Genomic DNA, 16,317 nt, shown 5'->3' with positions numbered 1-16,317 from the left:
AGAAGTTCTTCCAGGATTTGGTTGCCTGTAATAAAGTCATAAAAACGGACTACGAAATTAGTTGAAATAATCTGTTTTTCCAAAAAGCTTAGAAACAGTTGTGTTGGGAATTTGTTTAAATTGTGTTTACCTTGAGCAGGAAAGGCTATTCTTATAGATTATAAGTGTGTAATTATTTTTATGAGAATCGGGTGATAAAAGTCGGGTGATTGTTAGTATTCTTTTGTTAAAAGGGATACTAAAAATACTTAAAGGGCTTACTGAATTTGAATTGAGAGCCCAATTGTCTCTTTGTTCTTTCCTCCAAATCAGGTGTGTTTTGTTAATTTCTGGACAGGGGAAATAACATAATTTCCTCCTTGCCATCTCTGTCCTCCCAGCCTCTGTCCTTGCGTATGCCATGGAGTTTTGCAGCTTTCCATGACATACCTTTCTCAATAAGTAATTTTTTCCTTTTCTGAATGTCTTTAGGAGATTGCTGATGTGTTAATTACCTTCTCCCACCTCCATTTTGGGGGACTTCAGTGTCTTTCCTGTTAGATGTTAAGCTTCTAGAGGACAGATTTTCCTAATCATCGTCCTCAGAACCCACACCGTGAGTACGATGTCTCTTCTCTCATGGGTGCTTGTGAACTCCCTGGGAACCCTGGTCTTGTGGATGGTCTTCATCCTCCACACACTCCTCATTTTACTTATTAGGGGATTGATTAGATCTTGAATGGTAGAAGCCATTCATTCTTCATTAAATTGTGAGATAAGGCCCTGCAGCAGCAGACACTGATGACGCGGAATCAGCCTCTTTGCTTCTGGATGCTTGCCAAACCCCAAGCAGGATGCTGCGCCACTGGAGGGCTTTCCCCCTGTGGCATCTCATGCTCTGGGCACCATTTTCAGGAGGAAGTCCTGAGCACTGCGAGGGATTTGTGCTAAATTCCAAAGAGCGGCTTCCAGGCCCTGAAAACAGATGTTTCCTCCTCACTGCTTTCATATCTTGAGTCCAGTCCTTTTCCTTCCTGGCATAATTTAGTCTCTCTAAACCTCTTGTCTCTTCCTAATACATGTCTCCAGTACCTGGCTTTTGCAGTCTACCTTTGAAAAAGTGTCACCCTTTGGCCTAGTCCCCCTTGGTAGCACTGTCTAGAAGAAGTGACTCTTGGCTGGCTGGCCCTGGATGGGGTACATGTGGGACACCCCCTTGTGATTTTGATAATGGTTAGGCACATAGGGTCAGAAGAATTTGGGTATCCCCCGAAGCTTCTTCATCACAAAAGGATTATAAATAAGATTTCTAAAATCTTGAAAGATTACCTCTTAAGTGCTCTTTGCTGTTTATTTTGGATTATATTCCATAATTAGCATGTGAACATTTGAAATAGAGCTTTATAAATTCTAAGAAGAATTTCTTGTCCAACTACACAGGGATTTCTGTTGTTCCTTAAAACATTATAACACATTATGCAGCCATCAAAAGGAATGAGATCTTGCCATTTGCAACGACGTGGATGGAACTGGAGGGTGTTATGCTGAGTGAAATAAGTCAGTCAGAGAAAGACATGTATCATATGACCTCACTGATATGAAGAATTCTTAATCTCAGGAACAAACTGAGGGTTGCTGGAGTGGTCGGGGGTGGGAGGGATGAGGTGGCTGGGTGATAGACATTGGGGAGGGTATGTGCTACGGTGAGTGCTGTGAATTGTGCAAGACTGTTGAATCACAGATCTGTACCTCTGAAACAAATAACGCAACATATTTTAAGAAAAAAGAAAAAGAAGAAGATAGCAGGAGAGGAAGAATGAAGGGGAGTAAGTCAGAGGGGGAGACGAACCAGGAGAGATGATGGACTCTGAAAAACAAACTGAGGGTTCTAGAGGGGAGGAGGGTAGGGGGATGGGTTAGCCTGGTGATGGGTATTAAAGAGGGCACGTTCTGCATGGAGCACTGGGTGTTATGAACAAACAATGAATCATGGAACACTACACCAAAACAAATGATGTAATATATGGTGATTAACATAACAATAAAAATTAAAAAAACATTATAACACAAATGAACAATTTTATATATACAAAACATTCAAATACTGTGATTTTTGTCACCTTGGTGGTTACATTTGATTGTTAAAGATTAAAAATATTTTTGAGTGACCCATTAAGAAATAATGAGAGGCTGGGTGTACATTGAGGTTGACTCAGGCAGTCTATGGAATTTCACAAAAATACTGTGTGGGAGTCTATTTTTCAAAAACCAATGTAATTCTAAAGGAAGAAGAAACTTTTTGTGCCTATTTGTCATACCTATTTTAAAGCCTGACTTTTGAGCTTTATATGATGCTTTACTTTTGTCACTTCAGAACAGATGTCATCTTAAAATGATTCATCCCTGATGAGATTATTTCTGTTTTGTAGCTAATAGAAACAAACCCTTTTCAATTATGTAGCCAAATCGGGGCATCTGGGTGGCTTAGTCGGTTAAGTGTCTGCCTTCAGCTCAGGTCATGATCCCAGGGTTCTGGAATCGAGCCCCGCATCGGGCTCCCTGCTCGGCGGGAAGCCCGCCTCTCCCTCTCCCACTCCCCCTGCTTGTGTTCCTCTCTCACTGTGTCTCTCTCTGTCAAATAAATAAATAAAATCTTAAAAAAAAAATTATGTAGCCCAAAGAAATCAGTGTGGCTACTTATGTTTAGGATATACAAATGTCTATGAATTTAGAAAATTAAGCATTGATAAAATTATTCAAAAATGATTGTAGCTCATTTTTTAAGATAACGAAGTCTCATTTGCTCTACGCCATATGCCGTGTTACCACATAGTGTCCCTCTTACATGGCAACTCTTCGAATTTAAATGTATTTTTAAAAAAGTACAGTGTCATTTTTTTCTTAACCAATCATTTTGGCCTAGTATATCTTTTTTCATCTTATTTTCTTTCAGCCTATCTATGTCTTCATATTTTAAATGTGGCTCCTATGGGCAGCATTCTAACATCCTCTGTCTTTTAATTGGAGTATTTTTGTCCATTCACATTTAATGTAGTTATCAGTATGGTTGAATTTAAGTCTACCATTTAATAATTTATTTTCTGTTTGTCCCCTCTGTGTTTTTTCTTCTTTTCTGGCCTTTTTTTGGGGGATTATTTGAAAAAAAAAATTTTTTTTAAGAATTCATTTTAATTTTTTAGTTATTTTGTGCTCTTTGTGTTATTATTTTAGTTGTTGTTCCAGGTATTATAATATACTTTTCAGGACCATTATTGAGTTAATATTGTCCTACTTTATTGTAAAATAAAGGAATCTTGCAGCCATGTAGGTCATTTACCATCCCTCTTCCCCCAATCCTGTTCTTTATGTTTGTTTTCATATTCTTTCCTTTTTGCTTCGTAGCAAACATTTTGCCCATTGATGTTTATTTTGAGGAGAGGCTTATTTTTGTTGTCCATCTTCTGTTGTTCTGAGGCTTGGATTGTGAGAACTGCTTACCAATAATGTGGCTCGAGGGCATAACTGTATTGTGAAAATGTGTTAATTTACCATGTTTATGCCAGCATAGGACAGAATGTAATAAAGCTTTCCAGAATAAAAAGTTATAGTTTCTTACTTACCTGAAGTTTTCCCTTCAGATATTACACGGTGAATGTCTGGTGGTAGAGCATAATACTAATTCAACAAGGTAATATTTTCAAGTGGGTGAACATTTTCTGACTTAGGAATATGAGGCAATGATTGATGTACAGATACCTGCAATAGTGTTTTACAAGAAAGGCCAACATTGTGCCTCTCCTCAAAAATAAGCAGGCAAATAAACAATCCTCATGGTTTCCATGCAAAACACACCACACATAATTCCCTTTCTTCTTTTCCTTCTCTTCTCTGTCCTTCTTGGGGACTCTCTCAGCCCTTGATTAGGTTCAGATGAACTTAGAAATTGGTAGAACACTTGGAGTTTAGGAATTTTTTCAAAAATACTTTGTGTGTGTGTGTGTGTGTGTGTGTGTGTGTGTGTGTGTGTGTTATGTAATTTTAGAAAAACCTAGTTTTTAGGGCTGAGCCAGAGCTAGAAAGAAAAGCAATAGTGGACGTTTGTAGATCTCAATTGTAGATGAGAATTTTGAGACTGGCTATCCTAAGAGGATTAAAGTGAGAAGCAGAATTTTCCTAGTGTGATTCAAAAATATTCTAGAATTCAGGATTGAATGAAAGGCAGTACCATTTTGAGGTTTTTGAAGAAAATGTCATGAAACAAATCAGTAGAAACAGTTACCTAAATTCAGGAAAGTTTCCTGAGACAAATTTTGTTCTGTTAAACTCTGGCTCATGGGAGATGACTAACTAAAATGGATTAGCCTGCTGTAGGGAAAGATCTCAAGCAACTCATTATGGGAGATCGAGAGAGAGTGAAAACTAGAGGTCTGCTGGGAAGCACATAAGCTTTAGGTGGTGGCGGTGATGTTTTTGCTGTGACATCTTTCCTGCTTTGCATTGTAGATGAAATAAACTTAGAAAGGAGACTGCAGGGTGGAGAGCATGGAGTTTTGGGTAAAGAAGCCCTGCCATCACCTTTGATGACCATGAAAGCAGAACTGCTGTGGAGATTAACATTCTGAACAGAAAGACGATGGGGGAGGAACGCAAATACCTTCTAGATAATTTTGAACATGCAACCCAAAATTCCGCCCTGATGGGAAATAACGGATGAGCCCCAAACCAAAGTCCTAAAACCGAAAAGTGGTAGATAGAGCCGTTTGTGAATGCGCAGTGAGCATCCTTGGTGTTGGGGAAAGTTTGGCTCTCCACGAACAGAACAGCTGTGTAGCTGACCTGGAAATGAAAGGGAGACTGGCTTCCAAGTGTCAGGCCGTCTCTATTCTTAGAGCTCAACTAGATAGAGGACAGAAGACGTGGATGAAACTGTGCCCTTGATGTGGCGGGGCATAAAACCCATGCTGGCCGCTGACGCTGTCGTCCTCACATCAGAATAAACCGTTCATTTCTGCGTGTGGTGACTAACAATGCTGACGTGCTCACAAAATAATGTGAAGCATATGGATCGCAAGCGTTTTGAACTCAAAACTTCTGTAAAGATTTATTTAGGTTCCTTAATTCCAGAGTGGTTTGGAGGACTGGCGTGTGGTTTCAGTTTATAGTTATAAATGTTGGCCCTGGTGCTGGGTCCGTGCCGATGTTGCCAGAGAAAAGAAGAACGAGACCAGGAGCAGGGCTTGTGTCCTTCATGGCCTGCCCCCGTTGGTCATCGTTTTAAATAAATCAAGTCACGATCTGAGTTTATACGTCGTAAGTGTATGATCACAGGTGTACTGTGCTGGGGATGGGTGTGTCAGTAGCCCAAGCCAGTTTTTCCCGTGCTTATGTACCTCAGTTGGTGTATTTTCGAGACACTTTGAACTCAGTGGCTGTCTAGAGTCTTGAAAGAATAACTATCCCTTTTTGCCTTTATCTTATATGAAAATATACTCTGTTAGATGAATCAAGCCCAGTCTGGGGGGTGGACAGCAGTTAAGTATTTCTGTCTGGACAGACAAGAAAAAAAACCTAAGTGTTTTGATGTGAAAGAAACGCATGGCAGGGTCCCTTGTTGATCTTCTAAAGCCTCGTGTGTGTGTGTGTGTGTGTGTGTGTGTGTGTGTGTGTGCGTGTGCGTGCACGCGCGGCATACACATGCACATGCGCACACACAATCCTATATCGTTATTCATGTTAGCAGTAATGTTGCATCATTTGGGATCTGTGAATGGTGTAGTATATAAAACTAACTTGCAGTCTTAGGAGCATAGGAGAGGTGTATGTTAACCCATGGAGTCAGTGCGTATGGATTTGGAAAAGTTCACTTGTAGTTGCTGTGATGTGTTTCCCTGCATTTCTTGCCAAGGAGCATAATGATAGTATCATCTCTGCACTGTCGTCTGGAGGTGTGAGGAACAGGAAAGGGAGGGAGACTGACAAGAAATGGAAGCACTGCTTTTCTCTCTTGCAGGAAGGTCATGAGAAGAAATGAATTTCCTGATTACCATTCTATGGGACTCACTCCAGTAGTGACTTTGTTAATATTTGGAGAGAATTCACTCGTTCATTCTTTCATATTTGGTATTGGTGGTGTCTTCTGTTTATAACTGTGCAGGATGGCACGGAGATTAATTAGAAAGGCTGTGCCCTAGAGGAGCTTACCTTCTGATAAGGGGTAAGAAGATGTGTACATAACTAATTGTAACACAAAGATTTCACACGTTTATTTAGGACTTTAGGACAACACTTAAAGAGCTTTTATATAGCCTTCTAAGCTAAAGTATGTGGCTCCATTCTCCAATTTGTACGTGAAGAAACTGCTCTTTGGCCAGGGTGAGTGACTTGCTCAAGGTCAGGCAGGTGGTAAGCTGTGGGTCTGGGGCCTAGAGAATCCTACCCAGGGTGTCTTCTCCTCCCACAGTCCCTGTGTTTTTCACTTTCCCTGGTATGTAGTGGTGCACACGGGAGCATGCCTGTTTTCACCTGGGGGCATCAGAGAACATGACAGAAGGCTGCTGATTGGTCTTGGGGGGTGAGCAAGGTGCTGGTTAGATAGGGAATGGCTGAGAGGGATTTGAGGGGTGAGTTAAGACCTTGCCGGGCAGAAGGAGATCACCGTGCACTGGTCACAGAAACAGGCTATAGCCACCTGCTACTCAAAAAAAGTCCCTTGTGCCAGATATTTCCGTTCTTTTCTCTTTTTTTTTTCTTATTCATACATTGATTCGGCAAATGCATTTAGAGTATACTTATGGGCAAGGCATTGGATTCATTGAAATCACGGTTTAAGAATAAGGCTCATGGTCGCTCTTTGAGGGCCCCGCCGCAGTCCAGCTGGAAGATAAGATCACAAATAGTCCTAGGAGGATGTGACAAGAGGGGAAGAATGTGGTACGTGGTATTTCTGGGTGCAAGTTACAACTTTCCTGGGAAAGGAATCACACACATCAAGTCACGCCTCAGTCTGAGTTGGATCATTTTTCTTTAAGGAGGCTAACATTTACTTCATAGAGCTGTTTTAAGGGTCAAATCTGATTGTGAATATGTGAGCGCCTCATCTGGCACATCGAATGTGCTCAGTAAATTGTCAGTATTAATGGTACGACACACTTTCTCAAGAAAAGCCAAAGTGAGGGCCTAAAAGCCCTTAGTCTTGCTACTATATTCTTGAGGACTGGTTTTTCTACCCCTGAAGATTGTGCAGCTCCATTCCCCATCCCCTGAGGCCTCTGTCTTGTTCTGCAACGTTTGCACATATCTTTCTCATTGCTTTTCACTTGCTGGGTTGCTGTTTTCTGTTTCTCTCTCTCTCCCCTGCTTTTGACTGAGCATTCCTGAGACAGGGTTAAGTCTAACTTGTCTTTACATTTCCAGCATGTTCTTTACACAAGGTAGACTCTCGATAAGTACTCGCTGATAAATGAATTAGAAGACAGACTTTACCTATTTTAAACACAGTACCATATTGTCAAAATTATTTTTCAGTTAGCTAGAGGGGGCACATTTTACCTTGTTTGTAGATTTCGAGGCAGGGAGGATAAACCTGAGGACTGACTTGGTCTCGATAGGGGGCCCTTTGTCATCACAGGGCACAATGAGGAGCTTGAGGGCCTGGGACTGGACAAGACCCCTGGCAGACGCGTGATACCTCTGGCCTCGGGTGGGTGGTTAACTTCACTTACGTGTCTGGGAAGGCAGTAGTTCTATCTTTAGCTTAATGATGCTAATACCAACTATTTGGTATTTGGTAGCGTTTTTCTAATGTTTGAAAAAAATTTTTTCTTGTTTTGAAACGAGTGTATTGTCCTGAAAGCCTCTACATCGTCCAGTTTTGGGCATGTGACGTGACATTTTCTCCTTGGTTCTCTGAATTGTCCAGATTTTAATACAATGAACCTTAAGTATCACATGTGGGTTAAATAAAGCAAATCTTCAGAGTACAGTAAGTTGGTACCATTTTGTTTACTAGAGAATTCGAAGGAAAAGGTAACATGGGCCACAAGGATGGATGTGTTTGTTTTTTCCTTTAAGAATTTGAAGGAAATAAAATCTGATGTCTCAGCTTCCTATCTAAAGTATATGAGTGTCCTTTAAAGAGCCTGTGGTTGCATCTGATAAACACATGATAATGAGCTGAATTTTAAGGACTTTTCTCCCATTATCCCCTGCAGCTTTGCCCTGTCAGATGAAGCATACAGATCCCTAAGAGATCAAGATAAGGACCAATGTATTCTCATTACTGGGGAGAGCGGAGCAGGAAAAACAGGTAAGGCCAGCCCTGGACAACCTTCCTTTCTCCTCCCTAGAAGGTAAATGCAGCACAGATGATGATCGAGCAGAGGGCGGGGCTCATCAGCATGAAGCTGCATGGGGGGGGGGGGGCACCGTGATGGCTCCTTTGCAGGAGGCTGCTGATTAAGATCATGGGATGTTCCTCTGGGAAGGACTTAACATCTCTCACATGAAGAAACGAGTAACTGTCACCCAAAGCGATTTCAACCAGTATGGGAGTCTGTTTCTGGATTCCAGATCTACTTTCAAGGTCTTTTATCTTTCCTCCAAGGCCCCAGACCTGTGAGGTCTTACTACTTCTTTGATGAATAACAAATTGTTTGGGCTTTGAGAGGCCACAGGTACATCTTACCTCTGCTAAAGAGTGAGGAGAGAATATACAAGAAAAATGCTTAATGTTACTCTAAAGACTTTGAAGCCTAAGGAATTGAGATTTTTCTATATGTTTTTAGATAGGCTAGCAACCTTCCCATAACACAGGCTCTTGAATGGAGAGATTATGCTTTTTTTAATTGTGCTTTTAATAAAAACAATTCGTGTGATTGATGATGCTTTTGAGTGAAAAAATGATTTTACACATGACGCCCAGCTAACCTGGAAAAAATTTAGAAGAGCTGTGCTCTGTGAGTCCAGACTTGGGCAGGTTACAACCACTGTCGTCAGTGAGTTTCTTTGATGGAACTGATAAGTCCCTGAAGGAGGATGATGAGGGGAGGGAGATGATATTTTCACAGCCATTTTATCTGTAAAATGTTCTTGTTTTACACACAGGACTCTGATGATTCTACTAGTTTGCTAAAAAGGGATTTAAACATTTCTACTTTGCTTGGCTATTAAGTGATCAGATTGGCATACTTTGAGTCTCTGATTATTAAGAGAAGAAAATTGCCCATGGTTATTTCAGTCATCTGACCGAAATGGATATTTTGTTCGTAAGCCCCTCCTAAAATTTGTGCCTTTGAAGTCTTATTGACTGACCTGTAAGAACGGAAAGTAACAGGGTCACCTGAGTGGCTCAGTTGGTTAAGTGTCTGCCTTTGGCTTTTGGCTCAGGTCATGATCCTGTAGTCCTGGGATTGAGCCCAGTGTCGGGCTCCATGCTCATCAGGGAGTCTGCTTCTCCCTCTCCCTCTGCCCCACCACGTGTTTGTGCTCACTTGCTCTCTCTCAAATAAATAAATAAAATCTTAAAAAAAAAAAAAAAGAATGGGAAGTAACAGAAAGCATAGTCTCATATCATTGGAAGGGATTGTAGTTGTACACTGCCTACTGTAGGGTCCTTCCCGTAGAACAGCCAGACTCCCTTCTTTTGTGGTGATGGAGGGCTCACTGCTTTGGAAAGCCGACTGCTACATTTGCCATACAGGTTCAGCTAACATAAGTTCTTTCTTACCTAGAACTGAATTCTGCCTCTGCCTAGTGATCTTACCTCTGCAGTCTGGAACCTTATCCAGTTAGTGTACTTTCTTTTCTATGGGGCAGTCACTCAGTTATTTGAAGTTGTCCATCGTGTTTCCCTAGGGCTACACATCCCTTGTCTTCAAAAATTTCCCATGTAATGCACATTCATTTATTTATTCATCCAGGAAATAATTTTTTTCTAAGATTTATTTATTTATTTTAGAGAGGTAGGGAGGGGCAGAAGGAGAGAATCCTCAAGCAGACTTCCCGACATGGGGCCCAGTCCCAGGACCGCGAGACCATGACCTGAGCCAAAACCAATTCAGCCACTCTACCGGCTGAGCCACCCATGAGCCCCCGGGAAATAATTTTTGAGTACCAGTAGGAATACTAATAAGGTGAAAGGTACTTGCTAAGTACTAGTGAGACATTGGTGAGCCAGACACCATCCTTGTCCTTATAGAATTTGTAAACTAGTGGAGGAGATAGACAATAGCTCTGTTTTATATACATGTACATAGTATATGTACTAAATATACACATATACATATATTGTATGTATGCATGTATAATATAGTTTATATACAAAATGTTAAGTGTAGTGAAGCAAAAGTACGAGGTGCTTTTAAGAGCATATAATAGGAGGATTAAATCTCATTCTCCAATCCCTCACTATCATGGTCCTCTTATTCTGGAATAATTCCATTTTGTCTATACGCTTCACAAAACTACATTCCAAGAAGAGAGATAGACAAAATAAATACTTCAAGTTTGGTCTTGGTTATAGTGGAACTATTTCCCCCTTTTAATATGGCTACCAGGCTTCTGTTAATATAACACATGTATGGAATCATACCGGTCTTTTCATCAAGCAAGATATTGTAGGTTTTTTGAGTCCACTTCTGTTAGGTCAGATATGCTCAATCTAGTATTGTCCATCAAAGTTATTGTAAGCTTAAATGTAGACTCTTTTATTTATTTTTATAAATTTTAGACCATTGTTAAAGCCGCTTGTGAAACTGACAAATTCTGATTCTGTTCCCTCCCGTAGAACCACTGTTGTGCCATTGGGTAAGAACAGTAGCTACCCTACATAAGTACACATTGTGCTGGGCATTGTGATTTAGCATATTACATGCCTTAAGTATTCTTCTTACCCCCGTTTTTATCATGGGGAAACTGAGCCACAGAAAGGTTAACTAACTTGTCCAAACTTCCCAGTGAGAAAGTGACAGAGCTGGGATTTTGAACACAGGTAGATATATAAAGCTCTAGAGGCCCTACTTGTCTTAGTCAGTTCAGCCTGATTTAACAAAATACCATCGACTGGGTGGCTTAAACAACAGATATTTATTTCTCATAGTCCTGGAGGCTGGGGAGTCCCAAGATCAAAGTGCTTGCTGATTTGGTTCCTGGTGAAAACCTTCTATCTGTGTTGCACGTGGGAGAGCTAGAGATAGAGACAGAGAATGAGTGAGAGTGAGATGAGCACACCAATCCCATCACTGGAAGTTTGTGAGTTTTTGAGGAACCTCTGTATTGTCCTCCATGGTGGTCGTACCAATTTACATTCCCACCAACAGTGCACAGGGCTTTCCTTTTCACCACGTTTTCTCCAGCACTTGTTCTCTCTTGCTTTTCTTGATAATAGCCACGCTAACAAGTACCAGGTTGTTATTTGGGATTGCATTTCCCTGATGATGTGGAGCACATCCTCAGCTATCTGTTAGCCATTTCATTGTCTTATTTGGAAAAATACCTATTCAAGTCCTTTGCCTATTTTTACATCAGATTATTATTATTATTTATTGCTCTTGAGTTGTATGAGTTACTTAGATATTTTAGATATTAACTCTTTATCAGATACATGACTTGTCAAGTATTTCCTGCATTTTGTAGGTTGCCTTTCCATTTATTGATTGTTTCTTCGGCTCTACAAAGCTTTTTAGTTTGATGCAGTCCCACTTGTTTATTTTTGCTTTTGCTGTTTATACTTTGCATGTCATAGCCAAGAAATCATTGCTAGGACCAATATCAAAGAGCTTTTGCCTTATGTTTTCTTTAGCATTTTTTATGGCCTCAGGTTTTAGAGTTAAGTCTTTAATCCATTTTGAGTTACTTTTTGTGAGTGGTATAAGATAGGGTTCAGATTTATTTTGCATGTGAATATCCTATTTTGCCAACACCATTTATTGAAAAGACTGTCTTTTCCCCATTGAGTGTTCTTGGCTCCCTTGTGAAGAAACATTAGTTGACTACATATGCACGGTTTTATTTCTGGGCTCCTCTGTTCTGTTTTTTTTGGTCTATGTATCTGTTTTTATGCAAGTACCATAGTATTTTGATTACTGTAGCTTTGTAGTGGTTTGAAATCAGGAATTATAGTGCTTCCAGGTTTATTCTTCTTTCTGAAGATTGCTTTGGCTGTTTGCAGTCTCTTTGTAGTTCTGTATGAATCTTAGGATTGTTTTTTTCTTTTTCTGTGAAAAATGCCATTGGAATTTTGATAGGGATTACATTGAATCCATAGATTACTTTGGGTAATATGGACATTTTAGTATTATAAATTCTTTCAATCTATGAACATAGGGTATTTTTCCATTTATTTGTGTCTTTAATTTTCTTTCATGAGTGTCTTATGAGATCTTTCACCTCCTTGGTTAAATTTTTCCTAAGTATCTTACTGTTTTTGATGCTACTGTGAATAGGATTGTTTTATTTCTTTTTCAGATACTTTGTCGTTAGTATAAAGAAACACAAATGATTTTTGTATATTTGTCTTGTATCCTGCAACTTCATTGAATTAGTTTATTAGTTCTAACAGTTCTTTTGGTGGCATCTTCAGAATTTTCTATATGTAAGATCATGTCCTCTACAGAGACAATTTTGCTTCTTTCTGATTCTGGTGTATTTGATTTCTTTTCTTTGCATAATTGCTCTAGCTAGGACTTCCACTACCATGTCGAATAGGAGTGGTGAGAGTGGGCAACTTTGTCCTGTTCCTCATCTTAGAGGAAAAGCTCTCAACCTTTCACCATCAAGTATGATGTTAGCTATGGGCTTGTCATTTATGTCCTTTTCTATGTTGAGGTATGTTCCTTCTATACCCAATTTGTTGCGAGTTTTTATCATGAAAGGATTTTAAATTTAATCAAATGCCTTTTTGCATCCATTGAGATGGTCATATGATTTTTATCTTTTATTCTGTTAATGTGATGTATCACTTTTATTGATTTGCACATGTTAAACCATCCTTGCATCTTAGTTGATCATGGAGTATGATCCTTTTTTTTTTTTAAGATTTATTTATTTTGAGAGAGAGAGCGAGCGATTGTGTGATGGGGGGAGGGGCAGAAGGAGAGGGAGAGAATCCAGAAGCAGACTTCCCACTGAGCATGGAGCCTGATGCAGGGCTTGATCCCAGGACCCTGAGATCATGACCTAAGCCAAAATCAAGAGTGGGACACTCAACTGGCTGAGCCACCCAGGCACCCCAGTGTATGATCCTAAAAGTCTTTGAATTCAGTTTGGTAGTATTTTATTGAGAATTTTAGCATCTTTGTTCATCAGGGATATTGATCTGTAGTTTTCTTATAGTATCTTTATCTGGCTTTGGTATCAGGGTAAGTTTGGCTTTGTAAAATGAGTTTGGAAGTGTTACCTCTTTTTCAGTGTTTTGGAAGAGTGAGAGGGATTGGTGTTAATTCTCCCCTAAATGTTTGGTAGAATTCAACAGTGAAACCATCTAATTTTGGGTTTTTCTTTTTGGGGGGGTTTTTGATTATTGATTCAATCTTACTTGTTACTGTTCTGTTTACCACAATTCAGTTTTGGTAGTTTGTATGTTTCTAGGAACTTATCCATTTCTTCTAGGTTGTCCAATTTGTTGGCATGTAATTGTTCATAGTAGCCTCATAAGGTTCTTTGTATTTACATGGTATTTGTTGAGTGTCTCCTCTTTCATTTATAATTTTATTTATTTGAGACCTCTCTTTTTTCTTGGTTAGTTTCAAGGTTTGTCAGTTTGGTTTATCTTTTCAAAGAACCATCTCTTAGTTTTATTAATCTTTTCTGTCATTTTCCAGTTCTATGTTTCATTTGCTTCTGCTGTAATTGGTATTATTTCCTTCTTTCTGCTAACTTTGAGCTTAGTTTGTTCTTCTTTTTCTGGTTCCTTGAGGTGTAATATTAGGTTTATTTGAGATCTTTCGTTATTCTTGATGTATACATTTGTGACTATAAACTTTCCTCCTAAAAGTTGCATCTCCTAAGTTTTGATACATTGTTTTTCCATTTTCATTGGTCTCAAGATATTTTTATGTAAACATTTTAATGGTTTCTGTTGCTCTAAAATAAATGTCAAGTCCATTGTGCTTGCTACATAAGGTTCTGTGTGATCTGGTCCCTACCTGCTTCTGCACCTCTCTCTCTTGCTTTTCTCCTTTTCAATAATTGCAGCTTGTGCTACTTTTCATTAAAAGTTTTGCTCTCTCTTATATATAGACATATAAAACTATATGTAGTTTCCCATTCCTTTTCAGATCATTCATCTGAATCTCTGGGTATGGGCTCTAAACCTCTATTTGCTCAGAAATTTGTGAGATCTTTAGCCATTCAGAACTCTCTCTTTACAGTAGATACTTTAAGAGGACATTGGTGTCTTGAGAGAAAGTTTTTGCCTCTCTTCTGTCACTAACCAGTTCAATTGTGAAACAATTGAATTCTTAGAAGTGGTACAGCTTCTTGTTACTTTCCAGGTTGACCAATGGAGATGTTGCAAGGCAAGTTAAAAACTATGTCCCTTGACAGGAGGCATTTGTAGTGGTGTATCTCATGCTGCCTGCTCCTTACCCCGATCCTTTTGACTGTATCTACAAGCCTAGTCGCTTCATACCTTTCTTTTTATTTAAGCATGAGGGAGGAAGAGATGAAATTATTCCTATGGCTATTAATTTTTTTAGGTTTTTTGCTCATTCTTCATCATGACTAAAGATACATTTTTTGAGAGTCTGATTGTATCACTTTGTTCCTAAGTGAGTCATCAGCAGTGGGTTGTGGTCACTGGCTTGATTGGTGTTGGCCAAGTCTTCATGTCCTCTGGAACATACATTCCAAGAAGACAACACATCCACTAATGAGCCATGTCAGCGCGTGACCACCTCCTTCTCAGAGAGTTCTAAACCACGCTGCTCCCTCCTGCAGTGGGATTCTTTCTCCTGGTGGGTTCACGTGTCTTTCTTATTGAAAAGTTAAGTGGAGGTTGATGGTACTGGGTTGGTGTTCAGTCTTTTCTGAGAAAAACAAAAGCACCCCATTCCTCTGGTAGAAATCTAGTGGGATGGAGTTCATTCTTCTTTTCTGTAGTTTTCTCTTCTCTTGGTATTTTGTTAGGTAATAACTTGTCTTTTGGGTTTCAGTGTCCCACTCACCACTTGGAATCCTTTTCTCCCTGTCATCCTCCCCGGATTTTGTCCTTCCTAGGATCCCTTTGACCTCTGTCATAAGAACGGACAGCTGCTTCTCGGCCTCTGCTTTTTTCCCTCTGGTAGGGCTGTTCTGTTGACAGCACATAAGGTAAGGCGCTGCTTCAGGTGGGAAGCTGGAGGAGGGTACTATAGCCATTCTCAAGCAGTGCTTCTCAAACCTTCCACCGTGAAACACCGGTCTCTCTCCTCCCCAAATCTGTTCCTGACTGATATCAGAAAAATGAAATAAAAGAAGACATAGAAGAACCAATCTCTAATTGTTTTCATTTAAACAGACAAAATAAAAGACCAAATTGCTATAAAAACTTATAAAAGCCTATTCCCGTGCGTAGACTGGGAATACTCCATGGACCTACCAACTTTGAATAGGGATGGTTTTTGGATCATACTTTGAATAGCACTGCCTAGAGGTCATTCGATGCATTTGTCTTATTTTTGAGCTACTGTGATTCCTGGATCTTGTGATCTTCAGCTGTCCGTTACCGTTAAACCTCCTAGTGCTGGGAGGTGGACATTAGTCTTGAGTGAGAGCTGCTGTTTTAAAATATCCGCTCAACTACATTCTTTGGTAGCTGCTAATAAGCTCTTCCTTTTCATTTACAGATCCCAACAGCATCTCTTACCTCTCTGTCCCCAGGGACATTTAGTGCTTCACTTACTTACTCATCTTTTTCTACTTTTCTTTCACTTTGCAAAGAGTGGTACAAAAATTGCCTCAAAATTTATTATGGTTTTAGTTGTCATTAGACTATCCATCTGAGTAAAGCATAGAATTTATGTGTTGGTTAATGTCTCTGGTTCTTGGAGATTACTTGCAGGAAAATGAAATGATGGAAAATAATACACAGATTGCAGCATGGTAGTGTGAGGAGTTTGGAGATGGGGTTTTGTCAGTCCTCTGGGGAAGAGGGATGCCAGGGCACTTTTGAAATGCCCCATTATCTTGACCACTGAAATTGTTTTTGAGTACACATCGTTATTAAAGATTTTGTTGGTAATTAAATGAAAGAAGAAGAAAACTAACATTTATGGAGGGCCTAGAATGTGCTGTAGAGTTTATGCACAGTATCTCTTTTCGGTAAGAATCTTTACTTGATAGCTTATACAGGACTACCCTGCA

At 39.7% G+C, this 16,317-nt stretch overlaps 1 protein-coding gene across 5 annotated transcripts in view; it reads left to right on the top strand.

Moving 5' to 3' along the window:
• MYO1B (myosin IB) overlaps window positions 1–16,317 on the top strand; it is a 179,622-nt gene that overhangs the window by 80,805 nt on the left and 82,500 nt on the right. For all 5 annotated transcript variants that reach the window (XM_025848374.2, XM_073881058.1, XM_025848392.2 and 2 more), the window contains exon 4: window positions 8,190–8,284. In XM_025848374.2, coding sequence (XP_025704159.1) covers window positions 8,190–8,284 — 95 coding nt within the window. The remainder of the gene's footprint in view (window positions 1–8,189; window positions 8,285–16,317) is intronic.

This window comes from Callorhinus ursinus, unplaced genomic scaffold, assembly GCF_003265705.2.
Source record: "Callorhinus ursinus isolate GAN/ISIS: 27379988/994484 unplaced genomic scaffold, GSC_fseal_2.0 scaffold2, whole genome shotgun sequence".
Lineage (NCBI taxonomy): Eukaryota > Metazoa > Chordata > Mammalia > Carnivora > Otariidae > Callorhinus > Callorhinus ursinus.
The sequence above is the reverse complement of the archived record's forward strand: the minus strand, read 5'-3'. Positions and strand labels throughout refer to the sequence as shown.